General features: G+C 50.8%; 1 protein-coding gene across 10 annotated transcripts in view; it reads left to right on the forward strand.

The window, feature by feature from the left end:
- Positions 1-24071, forward strand: part of HUWE1 (HECT, UBA and WWE domain containing E3 ubiquitin protein ligase 1) — a 149332-nt gene that overhangs the window by 103766 nt on the left and 21495 nt on the right. For all 10 annotated transcript variants that reach the window (XM_077283730.1, XM_077283729.1, XM_077283732.1 and 7 more), the window contains 6 exons: positions 32-249; positions 334-622; positions 1144-1246; positions 1652-2195; positions 3896-4409; positions 4982-5088. In XM_077283730.1, coding sequence (XP_077139845.1) covers positions 32-249; positions 334-622; positions 1144-1246; positions 1652-2195; positions 3896-4409; positions 4982-5088 — 1775 coding nt within the window. The remainder of the gene's footprint in view (positions 1-31; positions 250-333; positions 623-1143; positions 1247-1651; positions 2196-3895; positions 4410-4981; positions 5089-24071) is intronic.

Below are 24071 nucleotides of genomic sequence, written 5' to 3' on the forward strand. Positions count from 1 at the left end.
TGAAACTCAAAGCTTTTGTTGTCTTTCATAGGTATAAACTTGCCTGAAGGAGTGGATCCATCCTTTCTTGCCGCACTTCCAGAAGATATTCGCAGAGAAGTGCTACAGAACCAGCTGGGCATCAGACCACCCGCCCGGGCACCCCCGACCGCAGCCCCGGTTATCCCTCCGCCGGTTGTAGGTAGCGCTGCTGTCACTGAAGTCAGCCCGGAGTTCCTTGCTGCTTTACCACCTGCTATACAGGAGGAGGTGTGCATATATAAAATGATTGATTGTATTTCCCAGAGTTTAATTATTATTTTTTCTAACATTTTATTCATTTCCCGTTAAAAGGTCTTGGCTCAGCAAAGGGCAGAACAGCAGAGGAGAGATCTGGCGCAGAATACCACATCGGACACCCCAATGGATCCAGTGACTTTCATCCAAACTTTGCCATCTGATCTGCGTCGTAGCGTTCTGGAAGACATGGAAGACAGCGTTCTGGCAGTGATGCCCCCGGACATAGCTGCGGAGGCGCAGGCGCTGCGGAGGGAACAGGAGGCACGACAGAGGCAGCTCATGCACGAAAGGCTCTTTGGACACAGCAGCACATCAGCGCTCTCTGCCATCCTCAGGAGCCCAGGTTAGCTGGCCTATAGTAATACCCACTATTCAGGTCTCTTAAAGGGAGTCCGCCTGCACAGAATAACTGTTCAAACCGTGCACCCAAGGCGTGACCAGATGGCTCAGTGCACCTTACTACTTGTTTTCCATTCTCCTATCCTTCCTGCCTCCTATTACTTGATTGACAGCGGTGGCTTTACAGGAGACAAGAGGAGCACATATGTATGGAAAACTAGTACGTGTACGGAACTGTGTGGTGGCGCCAAGGGTGCTCCCGACTTCTTGTGCTTGGTTTGAACAGTCATTTTGTGCAGATAGTCTCCCTTTTATAGATGATTTTCCCTCTAGTTATTTGTTGCATATCCTCAGAAGCCATTGAGAGGATAGGAGAAGACAGATCTGTGCACAAACGCCTGTATATACAAATTTGGGTTCAGGGGGACTTTTTAACTAGTTTCTAGTTTTTATTTTAATGTCTCTTAAAGCAAACTTGCTGGAATGATAAGAGTTGAATTAATTTATTTTTTACTATTATTTTAGCATTTACAAGTCGCCTAAGTGGAAACAGGGGCGTCCAGTACACACGCTTAGCAGTGCAGAGAGGAAGCACTTTCCAGATGGGAAGCAGCAGCACGCACACGAGGTATGAGTAATATTACAGCTTGGTCTAGATCTAGTGCACTTTACATTTTTGGTCGCTGGTTGTCATGCTTTACAGGGTCCTGCAAATGTAGGCCATGTTCACACATGGCATTCAGATTTATAGAAAAATATATTTTTTTTTTTTTTTCCTTCTTATTAATGGGGATTATTATGGTGTAGATTTGACTTTAGAAACTAGAGTGAAATAATAAAAGTAGATATAAATATATATATATATATATATATATATATATATATATATATATATATATATATATATATAAATATAAATATATGAATAACGATATTTTATACGATTTTCAAACAGAACAGACAGATTAAAGGCTTTGGATACAAAATGTGCAAATTTGCCAAATGGTAAAATCTATTTCTTGTATTTTCCCAGGCCTGCAGGGAGCAATGTGGACAGCTTACTACGCCTTCGAGGACGATTGTTGTTGGATCACGAAGCCCTCTCCTGTCTGCTCGTGCTGCTCTTTGTCGATGAGCCGAAACTAAACACCAGTCGCCTGCACAGGGTCTTGCGAAACCTTTGCTACCACGCGCAGACCCGCAATTGGGTTATCAAAAGCCTTTTGTCCATCTTGCAGCGAAGCAGCGAGAGTGAACTCTGTATCGAGAGTCCTAAGACTTCTCTTGTGGGAAGTGATAAAAGGGGTTCAGCCAAGGCTTGTTCTTCCAGCCACGATGGTCGTCCCTTGGAGCTGCTGCACAAAATGGAATCCAAGAACTCCAACCAGTTGTCATGGCTCTCCGTTTCAATGGACGCCGCTCTTGGCTGCCGAACAAACATATTCCAAATCCAGAGATCATTAGGTCGCAAGCACACGGAAAAGCATGCAGCCTGCGGCTCTACTGTTCACATTCACCCACAAGCTGCCCCTGTGGTGTGCAGGCATGTGTTGGACACTCTTATTCAGTTAGCCAAGGTACGTTTTAATACCAGAAGGTATGGGTGCACTTAATATTCTGGCAGCTGTTGCAAATCGATTGGCCACAAGTAATCTGGGTGCCCTGAGAACATGTCTGCTACCTGATGGCTCTCACGGCTCTACTTTTGATTAGCTGACATGGTGTGATAGCGCGCCGACTACTCAAAAGGACAGTCTATGCCGTCAGGTACGGGGGAATAGTCAGACCACTGTTGTGTCTGATGGTCTGGGTCATACGAATCGATTCGCACCACCTCTGCGAAATACAGATTTCATTGCAGATTCCCATGGAAAAATCACTGCAATTGAGAAAATTATCTTTACGTGCTTGGTGTTAAGAAGAAAACTGTCAAATCAGAGATCTCATCATTTTTATGGCGATGCAGTGCAAAAGCTCCAGCGGGTCTTCACGTTCTTTGCTCAAAAGCAGCTGGTTCGTGACTGCTGCCGCGGTCACACTCCAGATCATTAATATCAGGACTCCCGTCAATGAGCTGTGATGCCGGATATACTGCTGAGACCGCAGTGATTGAGCCCGGCTGCCTGTAAACTTAGTCCAGGCATCGTTCTAGCATCTGTTCTGTAACGCCAGGGGAGAGAAGAGGTTGAAAAGTGTGTAGTAGTTCCTTCTGCTGCAGTTGCATGTTTTGTTTTGTTTTTCTCCACGTGGTGTAAGTATTATTCTATGGAAGTAATGGCTTTTTCTAAAGCAAAGGTAGCAACAAGTTTTCTGCTTCGAATGAATGTTGAAACTTGGAAATTGTGGCATAAGCTGTGGTTTTCAAGGTCCATATTTTGGTAACTTGGGGACACGAGAAGCCATGGGGTATAGACTGCTGCTACTAGGAGGCATGACCCAAAGTAACAAACTTTGGCTGCTCTTATGCAAGAAGCTGTTCCCTCCAACCGGCACAGAGCTAACCAAGTTCAGCTTAGTTTGATGGCATAGATCTAAAGCAGCAACATGGAAGATATACAGCTGTACTGGGCAGTGTGGCTGTGAATCCAGCTCTGGAGTGGGCTAAAGCTGCAGCCCAATCTGTGTGCATCTTGCTGTGCTTTAGTAGTCTCCCTCCTCCATAGAGTTTAGTAAGAGCTGTAACCTGTCACCTCAGTGGGCTGGTAGTCTGTCTTGGTTTGACCAAGATAGATTTGAGCTGTTTTTCATAGCGGATGGTTATTGCAGGGGGAGAGGAAGAAATAGTTCATGAGTGGAGAAAGGAGCATGTATTTAATACAAAGTTTTTTTGTTTTTTTTACATTCGCCTGTACTATTGTGTTTTGCAAAGTTTGCTGGAGCAACAGCGACCAGTTAGTCTTTAAGGGAACCTGTCAGTCAATTCCTGCTGTCGAAACCCGCGGGGTGCAAGAATTTGTAGTCTGGCTGCACAATTCTGATATTCTCTGAACCATTCTGGTGTTTTAAATAAAATACAGATTACAGCGCAGACTAGTCCGGCTCTGCCCCTGGCCGCCTCTTCCCAGCGCTGCTACATCGATAGGTCTCTACCTATGTTACACGTATGGAGCGACTCTAGGAAGAGGGATCTGGCATTTCAGAGAAGAATAATATATTTTGTTACCATATGAAGAGACCTTTGCATTGCAGGTCTGATGGTAGACGTATGCTGGTTTCAATGGCGTTCAGGAATTTTATCATTTTTGATCTTCTTACAGTTTTTCTCTTTCCTCCTCAGGTGTTCCCGAGCCATTTCACACAGCAGCGGACCAAAGAGTGCAATGTAGAAAACAGCGAAAATAAAGAGAGGAGCATAAAATTGACTTGTAGCCCCTGTCCCTCTCAGTCTGGTAACAGCGGGGCAAGCAACATCTCCACAGACTTCTGGGACTTGTTAGTTAAGTTAGACAATATGAATGTGAGCCGTAAGGGGAAGACGTCTATAAAGTCTGTGCCTGTGAGCGCCGGAGGAGAAGCAGAAAGCTTGCAGTGCAGCCTGGAGGCCTCTCCCCTGGGACAGCTCATGAATATGTTATCTCATCCCGTCATTCGACGGAGTTCGCTGCTTACGGAAAAATTGCTCCGACTCCTCTCCCTGATATCCATCGCCTTGCCAGATAACAAATTACCAGACAGTTTGGCCAATGCCACTAATGCAATTGCACCCGCCCCAACGCCCGCGACAGCACCATTACCTCTTCCTGTACCCGCTGTAACTGTGCCAACAGTTGCCAACACAAGTGTTGTGTCCAGTAAGTATTAATGCAACCTCTCAATCCTTGTGGATTTTTTTTTTTTTTAATCACGCGCCTCTGTCCTCTTACCATTGGGACGGAATTGACATTACAGAAAACAAGGCAGTGCTCACACGGGGGTCTTGGCACCCTCTCTCATCAGCTATTGTAAGGGGCAGAGTCGTACCCTCTGAGATCTGATATAAATGCTCTATCCTAAGGAAAGAGATGGACGTACAGTATATCATGGATGGGGATCGCAACGCACTGGCCACAATACAATGATCCAGACTGGCCGGCCGGCTCTCCCCATCAGAGCGTGACAGCTGCATAGAAATATTACTACTGTCAGTAGAGCCGCCGGCCAGTCCGAGCATTGCATTGTGATCCCCGTCCGAGTTAGGCGGCCGTCTGACTCTTCCCTAAGTTTAGGGCATCAGAACTATGATCCTACAAAGTCGGTGCCCAGACATATTCTCCCTCGCCAAAGCACTTCTGTCATCTAAACTGCACTACTTTGAGCTGTAGGTTACTGAACGCAATAATAGGAAATTACAACACAATTTTTTTTTTTTTTTAAACTTTTAAAGCTGTCGTAAAAAGTATGAAACCTACAGCGAAGTCCAGTGAGCCCAGCGCATTGGACAAAATGGCCGCTTCCGGACTCACGGAGAAACAGCTGCAGCTTTCTGTGGAGGTAAATATATCCATGGTAGACTAGTGAGCCTTTAATTTCATCTTTTTCTGCCGCCTTTCTGACTTTGACCCCTATAGACAGATCGTGTTCACCTCAACAGGAGATCTTTCATTGTAGCTCGTTGCCAAAATAGAATAATCTTTTTATTTATGTGTATGTATATATTATAATATTTATATAATTGTCTAAGGTCCACTTCCGTCTATTTGTCTGTCTTTTTCTCTGTCACGGAAATCGCGCGTCGCTGATTGGTCGCGCCCAACCGGCGGCGACCAATCAGCAACAGGCACAGTCCGGTTGCGAATTGGCCCCTCCCTTCGTCTGTCCAGTCAGTGCCCCCTCCATACTCCCCTCCACTCAGCGCCCACATAGCTATTAAGCAGTCCGTTACACCGACTATGTTACACTGCGGAATAACGCAGTGTTACGCAGTCCATTAACGCTGCTGCTAACCCTATTAGTGTGACCAACTTTTTACTATTGATGCTGCCTATGCAGCATCAATAGTAAAAACATAATGTTAAAAATAATAATAAAAAAAAGTCATTATATTCTCACCTTCCAGCATCCGCGGCAGCCTTTCCCGCTCTTCGCGACGCTCCGGTCCCAAGAATGCATTGCGGCAATGACCGGAGATGACGTAGCGGTCTCGCGAGACCGCTACAACATCATGTGTTATTGCCGCAATGCATTACTGGGAACGGAGCATCGTGAGGAGCATCGCTAAAGGTCTGGGCTGGATCCGGGGGCCGCCGTAAGGTGAGTATAAAACAATTTTTTTATTTTAATTCTTTTTTTAACATGGATATGGTGCCCACATTGCTATATACTACGTGGCTGTGCTATATACTACGTGGCTGTGCTATATACTACGTGGGCTGTGGTGTATACTACGTGGGCTGTGGTGTATACTACGTGGGCTGTGGTGTATACTACGTGGGCTGTGGTGTATACTACGTGGGCTGTGGTGTATACTACGTGGGCTGTGGTGTGTGGTGTATACTACGTGGGCTGTGGTGTATACTACGTGGGCTGTGTTGGATACTACGTGGGCTGTGTTGGATACTACGTGGGCTGTGTTGGATACTACGTGGGCTGTGTTGGATACTACGTGGGCTGTGTTGGATAGTACGTGGGCTGTGTTGGATAGTACGTGGGCTGTGTTGGATAGTACGTGGGCTGTGTTGGATAGTACGTGGGCTGTGTTGGATAGTACGTGGGCTGTGTTGGATAGTACGTGGGCTGTGTTGGATAGTACGTGGGCTGTGTTGGATAGTACGTGGGCTGTGTTGGATAGTACGTGGGCTGTGTTGGATAGTACGTGGGCTGTGTTGGATAGTACGTGGGCTGTTATATGCTACGTGGCCTGTGAGACTCTTAAGCCCGGGGCCCTCAAAAACTTGGAGCTGGCCCTGGCTTCACTGATTGGTCGCGCCAGCCGTGAACAATCAGCGACACTCAGTCCGGCCACGAATTGGAGCGGGATTTGAACCACGCTTTGCTGATTGGTCGCGCCTGGCCGGCCGAATCCTGTGTATTCATTGCATTATTTTGAAATCTTCATAAACTACATACATATTCTAGAATACCCGATGTGCTAGAATCGGGCCACCATCTAGTATATTATATTATATTATATATAAATATCATATATTTTCTTTAAATAACACTTTACTACTTTTGTTTTTTATGATCAATTATATATTTTTAACCCCTTCATGACCTTGGGATTTTCCATTTTTCTGTGTTCGTTTTTCGCTCCCCTCATTCCCAGAGCCATAACTTTTTTATTTTTCCGTCAATTTGGCCATGTGAGGGCTTATTTTTTGCGGGACGAGTTGTACTTTTGAACGACCTCATTGGTTTTACCATGTCGTGTACTAGAAAACGAGAAAAAAATTCCAAGTGCGGTGAAATTGCAAAAAAAGTGCAGTCCCACACTTGTTTTTTGTTTGGCTTTTTTGCTAGGTTCACTGAATGCTAAAACTGACAAGCCATTATGATTCTCCAGGTCCGTACGAGTTCATAGACACCTAACATGACTAGGTTATTTTTTATCTAAGCGGTGAAAAAAATTCTAAACTTTGCTAAAAATAAAACAAACAAAAATTGCGCCATTTTCCGATACTCTTAGCGTCTCCATTTTTCATGATCTGGGGTCGGTTGAGGGCTTATTTTTTGCGTGCCGATCTGGCGTTTTTAATGATACCATTTCGGTGCAGATAAGTTCTTTTGATCACCCGTTACTGCATTTTAATGCAATGTCGCGGTGACCAAAAAAACGTAATTCTGGCGTTTCGAATTTTTCTCGCTACGCCGTTTAGCGATCAGGTTAATGCTTTTTTTTTTATTGATCGGGCGATTTTGAACGCGGCGATAACACATGTGTAGGTTTGATTTTTTTATTGATTTATTTTGATTGGGGCGAAAGCGGGGTGATTTAAACTTTTATATATATATATTTTTTTTTACTTTTGCCATGCTTCAATAGCCTTCAGTAGGCTAGAAGCTGTCACAACGCGATCTGCTCTGCTACATAGCAGCGATCATAAGATCGCTGCTATGCAGCAGAAATGCAGGTGTGCTATGAGCACCGACCACAGGGTGGCGCTCACAGCTACCGGCGATCAGTAACCATAGAGGTCTCTAGGACCTCTATGGGTACAATGCAGAAGCATCGCTGACCCCCGATCATGTGACGGGGGTCGGCGATGCGCTCATTTCCGGCCGCCTGGCCGGAAGCGCTGGTTAAATGCCGCTGTCTGCGTTTTACAGCGGCTTTTAACTAGTTAATAGCGGCGGGTGAATTGCGATTTCACCCGCCGCTATTGCGGGCTCATGTTAGCTGTTCAAAACAGCTGACATGTCCCGGCTTTGATGCGGGCTCACCGCCGGAGCCCGCATCAAAGCGGGGCTTTTGACCTCAGACGTACTATCCCGTCCGAGGTCAGAAAGGGGTTAATGTTACTAGTAGTATTTCTCCTACGCCTCAGTGGGGGACACAGGACCATAGGGTGTTATGCTGCTGCCACTAGGAGGACACTAAGTAAACAGAAAGATTAACTCCTCCTCTGCAGTATACACCCCTTCACTGGATACAATTTCAACCAGTTCTTGCTTAGTGTCTGTAGGAGGCACTTGGGTCTGACCCTCAGACCCCGATTTTCTTATTTTAATTTTTATTTTAATTTTTAATTTTCTGTAAATCTTTATTTTTTATCTAACGGAGTGAAGGGGGCGACGGACTTCTCTTTTATAGGGTCCGCTCTCCCCCGAACCAGCAACAGGCGAGCACGGCGAGTATACCTCCCCGTCCCTCTCCTGCGACGTTGGAGCACGCCGATTTTGGGGCGACGGTTCCCTCCTTGGTTCCGATCTCCCTCCTCCCCCTGAAAAACGGCGAGCACATAGAGCCTGGCTCTAATGTTCCTCTCCGGGGCCCGACAGACAAGGCCCACATTATATGGTGTTTGCACACTTCCATCTGGAAGAAGAATCCTCTCCATTCACCAAGGTGCATGGATTGAGAACGCACACTCACTGTGTCAAGGGGACCTGCACATCTGGAGGCTGTGAGTACATACTCCCCCCTCCCCCTCCCTTTCCTCTACGCTCCGGAGCTCTTCAGGAGGATGTTCTTGCGGCATGACGTACGGTCCGGGTCCCTGGGGAGAGGAGCCGCCAGCCAAGGGTCAGAGGCGGTTAGCGACGCTCCATCGCGGCCGACACCGCACATCGGCGGGCAGGCCCACAAAATTTAGTCCCCGGCTTTCCAGCCGGACTAGGCCGCAATGATTAGATCCGCCCATGGCCGTAGCTCCGCCCCCTAGATCGGCGCTTCTCGTTTGGAATGAGAAGCGCTCTGCAGATCTCGGGGGCCATATTCTTCCTTTCCCTGCAAGGAGCCCACGCGTCCACAGGACTCCAGAAAACCGCCACGGCTGCATTCCTCCCCAGGGACACAGGCACAGGACCGTGGGTAAGCTGCTTCAAGAAGGCTTAACCCCTTCCCTGCGTATACTGCCCGCTCTGTCCCTAAGGCACTATGTCTCAATCCAAGGAGACAAAAAAGGGTAACAAGAAGCACACAGTGTTTTTCACTGTATGTGCCACTTGCAATGCGGCCCTGCCCCGAGCCCACACTAGCCCTTTGTGTGCAGATTGCGTCTCACCCTCTGTGCAGCCGCCCCTTGCCGACGCCGGTACCGTCGCCGATGCCGCACCCGTCGACCCGGTAGAGCCTAGCCCCCCTGAGTGGGCAACCTCTCTGTCACGATCTGTGGCTTCCCTAGCCAGGGCAATTGACTCCCTCCGGGGCCCCCCTACAGGTCGGACCGTGGAGGATTCAGACGACGGTATGGATTCTTCCACCAGCAGGGGGCGTACCCGGTCACTTTCTACCCGGGGCTCCAGGAAACGTATTCACGTTTCATCCCCTGACCATGAGCTAGTGGGCCCCTCAGTACCTGCAAGCTCGGCTTCCAGGTCCCCTTCTCCAAACTCGAATGACTCTGAATATGAGTCCGACATTTCCCATGTTCAGGACCCCCCCCTCTTCCCGAGAGTCTCTCGACTCTCTCATTGAGGCGGTGAACCAGACCCTGAAGGTGACTGAGGACTCCGCATCAGAACCCGAACATGTGGTGTCTTTCAAAAGAACTAAACGTGTTAAAAAGGTTTTTGTCACTCACCCTCACTTTAAGGAGATTGTACAAAACCATAGGGATCGCCCAGATAAACGTTTCATGGGACAAAAGTCCATCGAGGCCAAATATCCTTTTTCTCGGGAATTAGTCAAAGACTGGCTGCAGTCCCCCTCGGTGGACCCTGCTGTGTCACACCTCGCGTCCAAGACCATCCTGTCTCTTTCGGACGGTTCCTCCGTTAAGAACCCCTCCGATCGCCAGATTGATTATCTGTCTCGTTCCGCCTTCGAGGCCACAGGAGCGTCTCTTTTCCCGTCCTTCGCCGCTTCTTGGGTGGCTAAGGCTATGGTCTCTTGGACCGAGACTCTTTCCTCTAACATCCAAGCCAGTGATTTACCTCCAGAAACCAGCATCCTGTTAAACCAGATAGCGCAGGCCGGAGACTTCATAATCAACGCCTCTATGGACGCAGCCAATTGCGCTGCACAAGCAGCCGCCAATGCAATCTCCATCAGGAGAGCCCTGTGACTCAGGGATTGGCGAGCAGATTCGGCTTCTAAACGTTCTCTAACAGCCCTGCCTTACCAGGCTGGTCGGTTATTTGGAGAAAAATTGGACCAAATGATATCGGATGCTACTGGAGGGAAAAGTAAATTTCTCCCCCAGCAAAAGCCTACCCGGCCCTTTCGGTACCAGCAGCAACCTCCATTTCGGCCTTTTCGGCCCAATACCAACTGGTCTTCCACATCCTCTACTCCCGCATCAGGACGAGGTTCGCGCGGTGGCCGAGGCAACCAGGTCTCTTACAGACCTAATCGTTACTGGAGACCCAGGCCTAAACCTCCCGGGTCTAAGGGATCCACATCCCGTGGATCCCCCGCCCAATGACTCCTTGCATCATCCGGTGGACTCCCAACAAAGTAGGCGGACGTCTACTCTTGTTCCGTCAAGCCTGGCTCTCAGTCGTTTCCGACGAGTGGGTCAGAGAACTGGTGTCCACCGGATACAAAATAGAATTCTCATCCCCCCACCCCCCCCCACCCGCTTCTTCCGGTCTTGCCCTCAAAGGTCAAAGGCCACAGCGTTTCTCAAGGCAATACGGGCACTTCAAAGGGACGGAGTCATCATTCCGGTCCCCCTAGAACAAAGATTCAAGGGTTTCTATTCGAATCTGTTTGTGGTCCCAAAGAAGGACGGATCACTACGTCCGATCTTAGACCTGAAGCTACTAAACAGATTCATAAAAATCCGACACTTCAGGATGGAATCCCTCCGTTCTGTGGTCGCGTCTATGGACAAGGGAGAATTCCTGGCATCCATAGACATCAAGGATGCCTACCTGCACATACCGATCTTCCCTCCGCATCAGCAGTTCCTTCACTTCGCCTTTTGCGGGGAACACTTCCAATTTGTGGCCTTGCCCTTCGGTCTCGCCACCGCTCCCAGAGTTTTCACGAAGGTCATGGCGGCTGCCATGGCCATTCTTCATTCCAGGGGAGTGGTGGTGATTCAGTACTTGGACGACCTACTGATAAAGGGTCCTTCCTACCCAGCGTGCGAGGAGTCCGTCGTTCTCACGGTGGATACTCTTTCTCGTTTGGGATGGAAGATAAACTTCGAAAAATCTTTTCCAATTCCGGCTCAAAAAATCTCCTTCCTGGGAATGATACTGGACACTTCCCGCGGTCTGGTCATACTCCCTCAAGACAAGGCTTTGGCCTTGCAGCAGGGAGCCCAGCGCCTTTCTCGGCCAGTATCCCACTCCATTCGTGCCAGCATGCGAGTTCTCGGGCAGATGGTAGCGGCCATGGAAGCTGTCCCATTTGCGCAGTTTCACCTCCGTCCCCTGCAGCATGCGCTACTGTCGGCTTGGGACGGCAACCCGTCCTCCCTCGACCGTCGATTCATCCTGTCCCCTCGGGTCAGGAGAACCCTCAGGTGGTGGACGCTGAAGTTTTCCCTAACCCAGGGAAGGTCCTTTCTCCCAGTACGGTGGCTGGTGGTGACCACCGATGCCAGTCTCATAGGCTGGGGAGCGGTCTTCAACCATCACACAGCCCAGGGGCGGTGGTCCATTCAAGAGTCTCGCCTTGCCATCAATATCCTCGAGATTCGAGCTATCAGGCTAGCATTGTTCCACTTTCACCGACTTCTGGCAGGTCATCCAGTCAGAATCCAGTCCGACAAAGCCACGGCCGTGGCATACATCAACCGTCAGGGCGGAACTCGCAGCAGGACGGCCATGCGCGAGGTGTCTCACATCCTCCATTGGGCGGAGTCGAACCATTCGCCCATCTCGGCGATCCACATTCCAGGTGTGGAGAATTGGGCGGCGGACTTCCTCAGCCGCCAGGGCATCGCCTCCGGAGAATGGTCCCTCCACCCGGAGGTCTTCCAGCAGATTTGCCATCGCTGGGGGACCCCGGATGTGGATCTCATGGCTTCCAGGATGAACAACAAGGTTCCTCAGTTCCTTGCTCGGTCCCTCGACCCACGGGCCCTCGGAGTAGACGCCCTGGTCCTGCCTTGGCGCCAATTCCGCCTCCCGTACATTTTTCCTCCTCTTCCCCTACTACCGAGGGTCATCAAAAAGATCAGGGCAGAGGGGGTACCAGTGATTCTCGTCGCGCCAGACTGGCCGCGTCGGGCATGGTACGCCGAACTGGTTCAGCTGGTAGCCGACGTCCCCTGGCATCTTCCAGATCGCGCGGATCTTCTTTCACAGGGCCCGATTTACCATCACAACTCAAGGGCCCTGTCTTTGACGGCCTGGCCGTTGAGTCCTGGATTCTAGGCCAAGCAGGGTTCTCTCCCAGGGTGTCCTCCACCATGATCAGAGCTAGGAAACCTGTTTCCATGCGTAGTTACCACCGTACCTGGCGAATTTTTTTCTCTTGGTGCGATACACAGGGACGATCTCCTCTAGTATTCTCTATCCCTTCCATACTGGAGTTTCTTCAATCCGGACTAGAGTCGGGACTTGCCCTTAGCTCCCTAAAGGGTCAGGTTTCGGCATTGTCAGTCCTTTTCCAGCGGAAGATTGCCAATAGGTTGCCGGTGAAGACCTTCTTCCAGGGAGTTTCCCGGGTGGCGCCTCCCTACAAGGCACCTTTGGATCCGTGGGATCTCAACTTAGTTCTCGGAGCTCTTCAGGAGACTCCCTTCGAACCGCTACAGGACATTTCCTTGACCTTCCTTTCTTGGAAGGTAGTCTTCCTAGTAGCCGTCACGTCCATCAGAAGGGTCTCGGAGTTGGCTGCGCTCTCCTGCCGCCCTCCCTTTCTAATTTTTCATCCGGACAAGGCGGTATTGAGGACCTCTCCCACCTTTTTGCCCAAGGTCGTCTCCTCTTTCCACCTCAATGAGGAGATTGTTTTGCCTTCGTTCTGTCCGGCACCTGTCCATCGCATCGAAAAGGCTCTACACACTCTTGATGTGGTGAGGGCTCTTCGTCGGTACGTCTCAAGGACGGCTCCCTTCCGCACGTCAGACGTCCTGTTTGTACTTCCAGAGGGGCCCAGGAAGGGTTCTCCTGCTTCAAAAGCTACTCTGGCAAAATGGATTCGGTCAGCCATTCAAGAATCCTATCGTGTCAAAGGTGTTCCTATCCCAGCTGGGATCAAGGCTCATTCTACTCGGTCGGTGGGCGCCTCGTGGGCCATTCGGCACCAGGCGTCAGCGCAGCAGGTCTGCAAGGCTGCGACGTGGTCCAGTTTGCACACTTTTACCAAGCATTACCACATTCATTCTATCTCTTCTGCAGACGCCGCCCTTGGCAGGCGCATTCTGCAAGCGGCAGTTCCTTAAGCCGAAGGTCAGTGGTACATGGGGTATTAGCATATTGCTTCCCACCCAGGGACTGCTTTTGTACGTCCCATGGTCCTGTGTCCCCCAATGAGGCGTAGGAGAAAAGGAGATTTTTGTTTACTTACCGTAAAATCTTTTTCTCCGAGCCACTCATTGGGGGACACAGCACCCACCCTGTTAGCCTGTTTTGGCTTGTTGTTACTTCTTTGGTTTTGACATAGTTGTCTTTGTTCATGCTCCTACTGCTTTACTACCGAACTGGTTGAAATTGTATCCAGTGAAGGGGTGTATACTGCAGAGGAGGAGTTAATCTTTCTGTCTACTTAGTGTCCTCCTAGTGGCAGCAGCATAACACCCTATGGTCCTGTGTCCCCCAATGAGTGGCTCGGAGAAAAAGATTTTACGGTAAGTAAACAAAAATCTCCTTTTTATATGATAAAAAGTAACATATTTTTTATTTATTGTAAAAAAAAAAAAATTAAAGAACTGTAGAACTATTGTTTTTTGCGATATTACAAAAACATACTAAATGGTAACAATAAAAATAATAATTTTTCACTATTTTTATAATAAAAATAAAAAACTAATTTTACTAGATGGTGGCCCGATTCTAACGCATTGGGTATTCTAGAATATGTATGTATGTATGTATATAGCAGCCACATAGTATATAGCACAGGCCACATAGTATATAGGAGCCATGTAGTATATAGCAGACAAATACTACGTGGCCTGTGCTATATACTATGTGGCTGCTATATACATACATACATATTGTAGAATACCCGATGCGTTAATACAGACCACGCAATATATAACAGTGGCCATGCAGTATATAACACAGCCCAAATAGTATATAACACAGCCCAAATAGTATATAACACAGCCCACGCAGTATATAGCAGCCACGCAGTATATAACACAGGTGACGTAGTATATAACACAGGCCATGCAGTATATAACAGTGGCCACGTAATATATAGCACAGGCCACGCAGTACATAACACTGCCCACATAGTATCTAACACTGCCCACGCGGTATATGACACTGCCCACGCGGTATATGACACTGCCCACGCACTATATGACACTGCCCACGCACTATATGACACTGCCCACGCACTATATGACACTGCCCACGCACTATATGACACTGCCCACGCACTATATGACACTGCCCACGCACTATATGACACTGCCCACGCACTATATGACACTGCCCACGCACTATATGACACTGCCCACGCACTATATGACACTGCCCACGCACTATATGACACTGCCCACGCACTATATGACACTGCCCACGCACTATATGACACTGCCCATGCACTATATGACACTGCCCACGCACTATATGACACTGCCCACGCACTATATGACACTGCCCACGCACTATATGACACTGCCCACGCACTATATGACACTGCCCACGCACTATATGACACTGCCCACGCACTATATGACACTGCCCACGCACTATATGACACTGCCCACGCACTATATGACACTGCCCACGCAGTATATAGCAGTATGGGCACATATCCGTGTTAAAAAGATAATTAAAACAAAAAATAGTTATATACTCACCCCCTGGGATCCAGCGAAGCTGTCCCTATGCGCGCGGCTGCCGCCATCTTCCGTTCTCAGGATGCATTGCGAAATTACCCAGATGACTTAGCGGTCTCGCAAGACCGCTAAGTCTTCTGGGTCATTTCGCAAAGCATCTCTGGTAACGGAAGATGGCGGCAGCCGCGAGCGCATTGTCGGACTACGGAGGGTGAGTATAGCAGGTTTGTTTTTTTTATTATTTTTAACATTAGATGTTTTTACGATTGACGCTGCATAGGCAGCATCAATAGTAATAGTTGGGGACACACAGGGTTAATAGCAGCGGTAACGTTACCCGCGGCATAGCGCGGTACGTTACCACTGGCATTAACCCTGTGTGAGCGGAGTATGGAGTGGGCGCCGGGCACTGACTGCAGGGGAGTAGGGAGGGACTAATCGGACTGTCCCCGTCGCTGATTGGTCGCGGCAGCCATGACAGGCATCTGGCGAGATCAATCAGTGACGCGGGATTTCCGTGACGGAAGTTGCCGACAGACGGAAGTACCCCTTAGACAATTATATATAGATATAGATATTTTTTCTTTATTGCTTCATTGGGGGACACAGGTAACCATAGGGTGTATGCCGCTGTCGCTAGGAGGCTGACACTAGGCAAAAAAGGAAAATAGCTCCTTCTCAGCGGTACACACCCACCGACAGGCACAAAATACCTCAGTTTAAGCTTTGAGTCTGTAGGAGGCAGACCTGGATCTGATCTCAGATCCGCATTTTCTCCTACGCCTCATTGGGGGACACAGGACCATGGGTGGTATGCTGCTGCCACTAGGAGGACACTAAGTAAACAGAAAGATTAACTCCTCCTCTGCAGTATACACCCCTTCACTGGCTACAATTCAACCAGTTCTTGCTTAGTGTCTGTAGGAGGCACTTGGGTCTGTTTTCAGACCCCAACTTTCTTATTTTAATTTTTATTTTTATTGTTCTGTAAATTTTTATTTTTCAACGGAGTGAAGGGGGCGATCCCTTTTATAGGGCCCGCTCTCCCCCGAACCAGCAACAGGCGAGCACGGCGAGTATACCTCCCCGTTCCTCTCCTGCGACGTTGGAGCACGCCAATTTTTACGGGGGCAACGGTTTCCATCTTTGGTCCCGATCTCCCTTCCCCCCTGCAAGACGGCGAGTACATAGAGCTTGCTCTAATGTACCTCTCCGAGGGCCCGACAGACAAGGCCCACACTGCATGGCGTTGCACAAAAGGATTCCAGAAGAGGATGGAAGCTGAAGATGGGGACTGCAGCAGGCACAGGATGGATGGAGTGCGCAGGTGACGGGGGGTCCTGCATTACCGGAAGGCACTGTGAGTACACATCGCTCCGAAGCTCTATGGGGACAGGTGCCGGCGGTACTTGCGGCAGAGTCCCTGGGGAGAGGCGCCGGGGGTCTGCGGTGGTCAGCGACGCAGGCGCCGGCGGTACTTGCGGCAGAGTCCCTGGGGAGAGGCGCCGGGGGTCTGCGGTGGTCGGCGACGCTCCGTCGCGGCCCGCCGCCGTGCATACCCGGGCAGGCCGGAAATTTAGTCCCCAGCTTTTCAGCCGGAGTAGGCCGCAGTGGGCAGATCCCTCCCACGGCCATAACCCCGCCCCCTTTATCGGCGCTTCTCGTCTGGGACGAGAGGCGCCCTGCAGATCTCAGGGGGCCATATTGCCATCTCTCTGCAAGGTGGCCCACGCTGACCAGGAACCGCCACGGCTACATTCCTCCCCGGGGACACAGGCACAGGACCGTGGGTAAGCTGCTTCAAGAAAGCTTAACCTTTCCCTGCGTACACTGCCCCACTCTGTCTCTAAAGACACTATGTCTCAATCCAAGGAGACTAAAAAGGGTAACAAGAAGCACACAGTGTTTTTCACTGTATGTGCCACTTGCAATACGGCCCTGCCCTGAGCTCACAGTAACCCGTTGTGTCCGGATTGTGTCCCGGCCTCTGTGCAGACGCCTCCCGCCGCCGCCGTCGACCTTGTAGAGCCTAGCCCCCCTGAGTGGGCAGCTTCTCTGTCGCGATCTATGGCTTCCCTAGTCAGGGCAATTGACTCCCTCCGGGGGCCCCCCTTCAAGTCAGACCGTGGAGGATTCGGGCGACGGTACGGATCCGTCCACCAGCAGGGTGCGTACTGTCACTTTCCACTCGAGGTTCCAGAAAACGTACCCATGCTCCATCCCCTGACCACGGACCAGTTGGTATTTCAGCGTTGGCGAGCTCCGATTCCCGTTCCCTTTCTCCAGACAACCCAAACGACTCTGAATATGAGTCCAACGATTCCTACGTTCAGGATTCCTCCACCTCCCAAGAGACACTCGATTCTCTCATCGAAGCGGTCAACCAGACCCTGAAGGTGGCCGAGGAATCCGTATCTACGCCCGAACACGTGGTGTCGTTGTTCAAAAAGACTAAACGTGTCCCAAAGGTTTTTGTCACTCATCCTGAGTTCAAGGAGATTGTACAAAAACACAGGGACCGTCCCGATAAACGCTTCATGGGCCAAAAGCCCATCGAGGCCAAATATCCTTTTCCTCAGGAACTAATCAAGGACTGGCTGCAGTCCCCCTCAGTGGACCATGCTGTGTCACATTTCGCTTCCAAAACCATCCTGTCCCTGTCAGACGGCTCCTCGGTTAAGAACCCCTCTGACCGTCTGATTATCTGTCTCGCTCCGTCTTCGAGGCCACAGGAGCCTCTCTTCCCATCTTTCACTGCCTCTTGGGTGGCTAAGGCTATGGTCGCTTGGGCCGAGACTCTTTCCACGACCATCCAAGTTAGCGACCTACCTCCAGAGGCGATCAACCTAGCTAACCAGATAGCCCAGGCTGGGGATCTCGTAGTCAACGCCTCAATAGACGCAGCCAATTGCGCTGCACAGGCAGCCACGAATGCAATCTCCATTAGAAGAGCCCTGTTGCTCAGGGATTGGCGAGCAGATTCGGCTTCCAAGCGCTCTTTGACATCTCTGCCCTATCAGACCGGTCGTTTATTTGGAGAAAAATTAGACCAAATAATCTCGGATGCCACCGGGGGAAAAAGTAAATTTCTCCCCCAGCAAAAGCCTACCAGGCCGTTTCGGTATCAACAACAATCCCGATTTCGGCCCTTTCGTAACACTACCAACTGGTCATCTACATCCTCTGCCTCCGCATCAGGACGAGGCTCGCGCGGTGACCGAGGCTCCCAGGTCTCTTGCAGACCTAACCGTAACTGGAAGCCCAGACCGAGACCACCCGGGTCTAAGGGATCCAGATCTCTTAGATCCTCCACTCAATGACTCCTTGCAACATCCGGGGGGCACCAACAAAGTAGGAGGGCGTCTACTTTTGTTCCGTCAAGCCTGGCTCTCGGTCGTTTCTGACGAGTGGGTCAGGGACCTGGTGTCCACCGGATACAAAATAGAATTCCCCCACACACACACACACACGCTTCTTCCAGTCTTGCCCTCCCAAATCAAAGACAACAGCCTTTCTCCAGGCCATACGGGCACTACAAGGGGACGGAGTCATCATTCCGGTTCCCCCAGACCAAAGGTTCAAAGGGTTCTACTCGAACCTATTCGTGGTCCCAAAGAAGGACGGATCGCTGCGTCCGATTCTGGACCTGAAACTTCTAAACAAGTTTGTCAAAATTCGACATTTCAGAATGGAATCCCTCCGTTCTGTGGTCGCGTCCATGGAAAAAGGAGAATTCCTGGCGTCCATAGACATCAAGGATGCTTACCTCCACATCCCAATCTTTCCTCCGCATCAGCAGTTCCTCCGCTTCGCATTTCGCGGAGAACACTTCCAGTTTGTGGCCTTGCCTTTTGGTCTCGCCACCGCTCCCAGAGTCTTCACGAAGGTCATGGCGGCTGCCATGGCCATTCTTCATTTCAGGGGAGTGGTGGTACTTCCGTACTTGGACGACCTACTGATAAAAGGTCCATCTTACCCAGCCTGCGAAGAGTCCGTCGTTCTCACGGTGGATACACTTTCTCGCCTGGGTTGGAAGATAAACTTCGAAAAATCCTCTCCGATTCCGGCCCAACGGATCTCCTTCCTTGGAATGACACTGGACACTTCTCGCGGTCTGGTCATTCTCCCTCAAGACAAGGCCTTGGCCTTGCAGCAGGGAGCTCAGTCTTTCCCGTCCGGTCTCCCACTCCATCCATTTCAGCATGCGCATTCTCGGGCAGATGGTAGCAGCCATGGAAGAGGTTCCATTCGCGCAATTTCACCTCCGTCCCCTTCAGCATGCGCTACTGTCGGCGTGGGACGGCAACCCGGGTCAGGGTCAGGAAGACCCTCAGGTGGTGGACGCTGAGGTCCTCCTTAATCCAGGGAAGGTCTTTTCTCCCAGTGCGGTGGCTGGTGGTGACCACCGATGCCAGCCTCATGGGCTGGGGGGCGGTTTTCAATCATCACACAGCACAAGGGCGGTGGTCCGCTCGAGAGTCTTGCCTTTCCATCAATCTCCTGGAGATACGAGCTATCAGGCTAGCGTTGTTCCGGTTTCACCATCTTCTGGCGGGTCACCCCGTCAGAATCCAGTCCAACAACGCCACGGCCGTGGCGTACATCAACCGCCAAGGGGGAACCCGCAGCAAGACGGCTATGCTCGAGGTGTCCCACATCCTGCGTTGGGCCGAGTCCAACCATTCGCCCATCTCGGCGGTCCACATACCAGGTGTGGAGAATTGAGAGGCGGACTTCCTCAGCCACCAGGGTCTCGCCTCGGGCGAGTGGTCCCTTCACCCGGAGGTTTTCCAGCAGATTTGTCATCGCTGGGGGACCCCGGATTTGGATCTCATGGCATCCAGGTTGAACAACAAAGTTCCACAGTTCTTTGCACGGTCGCTCGACCCACGGGCCATCGGAGTAGATGCCCTGGTCCTGCCGTGGCGTCAATTTCGCCTCCCGTACATTTTTCCCCCTCTTCCCCTGCTACCGAGGGTCATCAAGAAGATCAGGGCAGAGGGGGTACCAGTGATCCTCGTCGCGCCGGACTGGCCGCGCCGAGCATGGTACGCGGAACTGGTTCAGCTAGTCGCCGACGTCCCCTGGCGTCTTCCAGATCGCGTGGATCTTCTCTCACAGGGCCCGATTTACCACCAGAACTCAGGGGCCCTGTCTTTGACGGCCTGGCCGTTGAATCCTGGATTCTAGGCCAAGCGGGCTTCACTCTCAAGGTGTCTTCCACCATGATCAGGGCTAGGAAACCTGTGTCCATGCGCAGTTACCACCGTACCTGGCGAATTTTCTTCTCATGGTGCGACGCACAACGACGATCTCCTCTGGTATTCTCTATCCCTGCCATATTGGATTTTCTCCAATCTGGACTAGAGTCGGGACTTGCACTTAGCTCTCTAAAGGGTCAGGTTTCGGCATTGTCAGTACTTTTCCAACGAAAGATTGCCAATAGATTGCCAGTGAAGACTTTTTTCCAGGGAGTTTCCCGTGTGGCGCCTCCCTACAAAATGCCTTTGGATCTGTGGGATCTTAATTTAGTCCTCGGAGCTCTTCAGGAGACTCCCTTTGAACCGCTACAGGACGTTTCCCTGACCTTCCTCTCCTGGAAGGTAGTTTTCCTAGTGGCTATTACGTCCATCAGACGGGTTTCGGAGCTGGCGGCACTCTCCTGCCACACTCCGTTTCTAATTTTTCATCCGGACAAGGCAGTATTGAGGACCTCTCCTGCTTTTCTGCCCAAGGTCGTTTCTTCTTTCCACCTCAACGAGGAGATTGTTCTGCCTTCGTTCTGTCCGGCACCAGTCCATCGCATTGAAAAGGCTCTGCACACTCGATGTGGTAAGGGCTCTTCGACGGTACGTCTCTCGGACGGCTCCCTTCTGCACGTCGGATGTCCTGTTTGTACTTCCAGAGGGACCAAGGAGGGGTTCTCCCGCTTCCAAAGCTACTCTAGCCAAATGGATTCGGTCGGCTATTCAAGAATCCTATCGTGTCAAAGGTGTTCCTATCCCAGCAGGGATTAAGGCCCATTCTACTCGGTCGGTGGGCGCCTCGTGGGCCATTCGGCACCAGGCGTCAGCACAGCAGGTCTGCAAGGCTGCGACATGGTCCAGTTTGCACACTTTTACCAACCATTACCACATTCATTCTCTCTCTTCTACAGATGCCGCCCTTGGCAGGCGCATTCTACAATCGGCAGTACCTTAGCCGTAAGCCAGTGGTACATGGGGTATTAGCATATGTTGCTCCCCACCCAGGGACTGCTTTGGGACGTCCCATGGTCCTGTGTCCCCCAATGAGGCGTAGGAGAAAAGGAGATTTTTGTGTACTCACCGTAAAATCTTTTTCTCCGAGCCAATCATTGGGGGACACAGCACCCACCCTGTTAGCCTGTTTGGCTTGTTGTTACTTCCTTGGTTTTGACATAGTTTGTCATTTGTTCATGCTCCTACTGCTTTACTACCGAACTGGTTGAATTGTAGCCAGTGAAGGGGTGTATACTGCAGAGGAGGAGTTAATCTTTCTGTTTACTTAGCTGTAGGACCTGCGATGATGTCACTGCCATGTGATTAGGGCAATCACATGGCAGTGACGTCATCGCAGGTCCTACAGCTATTTGCTGTGCAGCAGATCCATCCTGGTGTTCTGTGGATGTCTTTTGTTCTCTGGTATCAGCCATTACATCAGACGGCCAGAGCTTACTGCGTCTGCGCAGGACACCAATACACAACGCAGGCGCCGGATTTGAAACGATAACAGCGCTGAGGGGGCGGCGCCGAAAGCGCAGGAAGATGTGAGTGACGGCAGAGGAGCTGGCCAAGCTGGGGAGTGAGGACCCGCCTACCTGGCTAAGTATAAAAACGTTTTATTTAGGGTATGCTTGAACCTAAAACTAAAAGAGCCACCTTGTTAGAATGCAGCAATACTGCTGCACAAGGTGGCTCTTTTAGTTTATAACGGCTGGAGGGGGTTGACAGTGGCCCTTTAATCTTTTCCCTTTGTCTTTCAGGTTACCTTTCTCTTAGGGTAACTTCTCACCCTGTTTTCTCTTACCTATGCGACCAAGAGAGCAGTGTGGTGTCACCCACATTGCCCACTCTTGGGCCCGCGAAGCAGGACCTAATCTCCTGTCACCTTTACGGGTGCTTCAAGGTGATTTGAGGGGCTGGTCCTTTACCTTTTCCCCACCCCTCTCCTCAAAGAGGGCTGGGAGGAAAACGGTAGTCACTAGTGGTGGCCTTCCCCCTTCTTGTAAGGGGTTGATGCAGTCTTCTGCACCGTCTGGAGATAGTGCGTGAAGGAGGATCCCGGATTCCAGCGACCCTCACCCACCCGAGGGCTCCTGATGTGATCCTCACCGCTGCAGAGAGACTGGGACTCACCGCAGGTATGTCTCCCTCCGCAGCGGCAGGCATCATCCCGGGTTACGCTATCCCTTCATCCAGGGCTGTGGAGTTATTGTGATGGAAATTGAGGAGTCGAGTCGAAGGTTTGGCTTACTGACTTCACAGTCCTGCCTTCACCGCAAGGGGACAGGGTGGTGTTGGTGGTAGGAAACAGCCGGCAGCCGCGTCCATGTTTCCCATGGCTGGGCTCAGCACTTGCGGACACTCCCTCTCCCTTTGCTGGCCACACCCCTTCCCTGGTTTTCCTTTAGCCAGTCACCATCACGCGTTTGTCATGTGCTTTTTATCCAATGGGAGGCATCTTCCTCCTATTCTTTTGAGCTGGCCACGCCCACCACAGCGCACGCTTTTTCGGCACGCTTTTTTCCACTCCTATCACGGAGCTTCTCCTTCCCGGCTGTTCATGACCCTGTCGTGTCAGCCAATTGGAGGGGGACCTTCATTTTCACCAGCCGGCAGATTGTCCCGGCATATGGTGTGGGGACAAGCCGACGCTGCATCAGCCTCTTCACACCGCCATATCCTGCGCGATACAGCTATATCTTGCACTCTCTGCAGACTTGCGGACGCTCTGCACAAAGGGGGACACCGCTTCTACAGCTCTTTCTGCTGGTCGTCGCTGGCATCGAGGTAGGCTATGTTCTTTTTGTCTTAGCGCCTCTCACAGCACTATCCCCAAGGCTCAACTTATGCCTAACCCTATAGAGGCTTCTTCTTGCCCCTGTAAGCCCACTGTAATTCACTACACTTGTGCTGTCTGCAAAAGGAAGTGGTCTTCAGGCCAGCCCTCCCCTGTCTGCCTGTCCTGCAGCCCCTCCACCATGTCTGCCCCACAAGAGCCCTCTAACGCCCGGGATGAGAGCATTCCCCTCCCTGCAGTGTGGGCTGTTGCTATGTCACAAGTCTGTCTCAGACCTGACAAAAGTTTCACAGTCCCTGGTCCAGGTCCTCGAGCGACTTCCACATTTGTCTACTGCCACCAGTGCTCCAAACGCCTCACGGTGATTCGCACACACCTGACCGCGACCTTCACAGGGACAAATTGGGTACAAAGGAAGCTGGCTCTTTCCAGTTCTTCCTCTAGTTCCCCAGGACCCTCTATATCCACCTGGATGCATTCTTCACCCCATGCCCCCTCCTCGGAAGGCAGCTTTTGGGTCAGAAGTGGATTCCCAGTCTGAATCCCTTACAGACCACACCTCAAAGATGCAGGACAAGGTCAATAGCCTTATCTTGGCAATCACCCAAACTCTGAACCTAAAGGAGGATGATGAGGCATCTGCTCAGGAGGAGCACTCCATTGCCTTCAAACGGGTAAAATGTCCTTCCCGGAATTTCCCTAATCACAGGGGTTTTGAAGCGATTATATCTAAATGCTGGGAACACCCTGAAAAGCGCTTCCCAGGAAGGAAGCAGCTAGATATTCTCTAGCCCTTTAACCCAGACCTCGTTGGTAAATGGACAGAATCCCCTAGTGTGTATCCCCCGGTTTCTCGGCTGTCATCCAGGACAGTCTTGTCTCTACCGGATGGTGCATCTCTTAAGGATTCTACAGATAGAC

Source organism: Ranitomeya variabilis, chromosome 2 (assembly GCF_051348905.1).
Source record: "Ranitomeya variabilis isolate aRanVar5 chromosome 2, aRanVar5.hap1, whole genome shotgun sequence".
NCBI lineage: Eukaryota > Metazoa > Chordata > Amphibia > Anura > Dendrobatidae > Ranitomeya > Ranitomeya variabilis.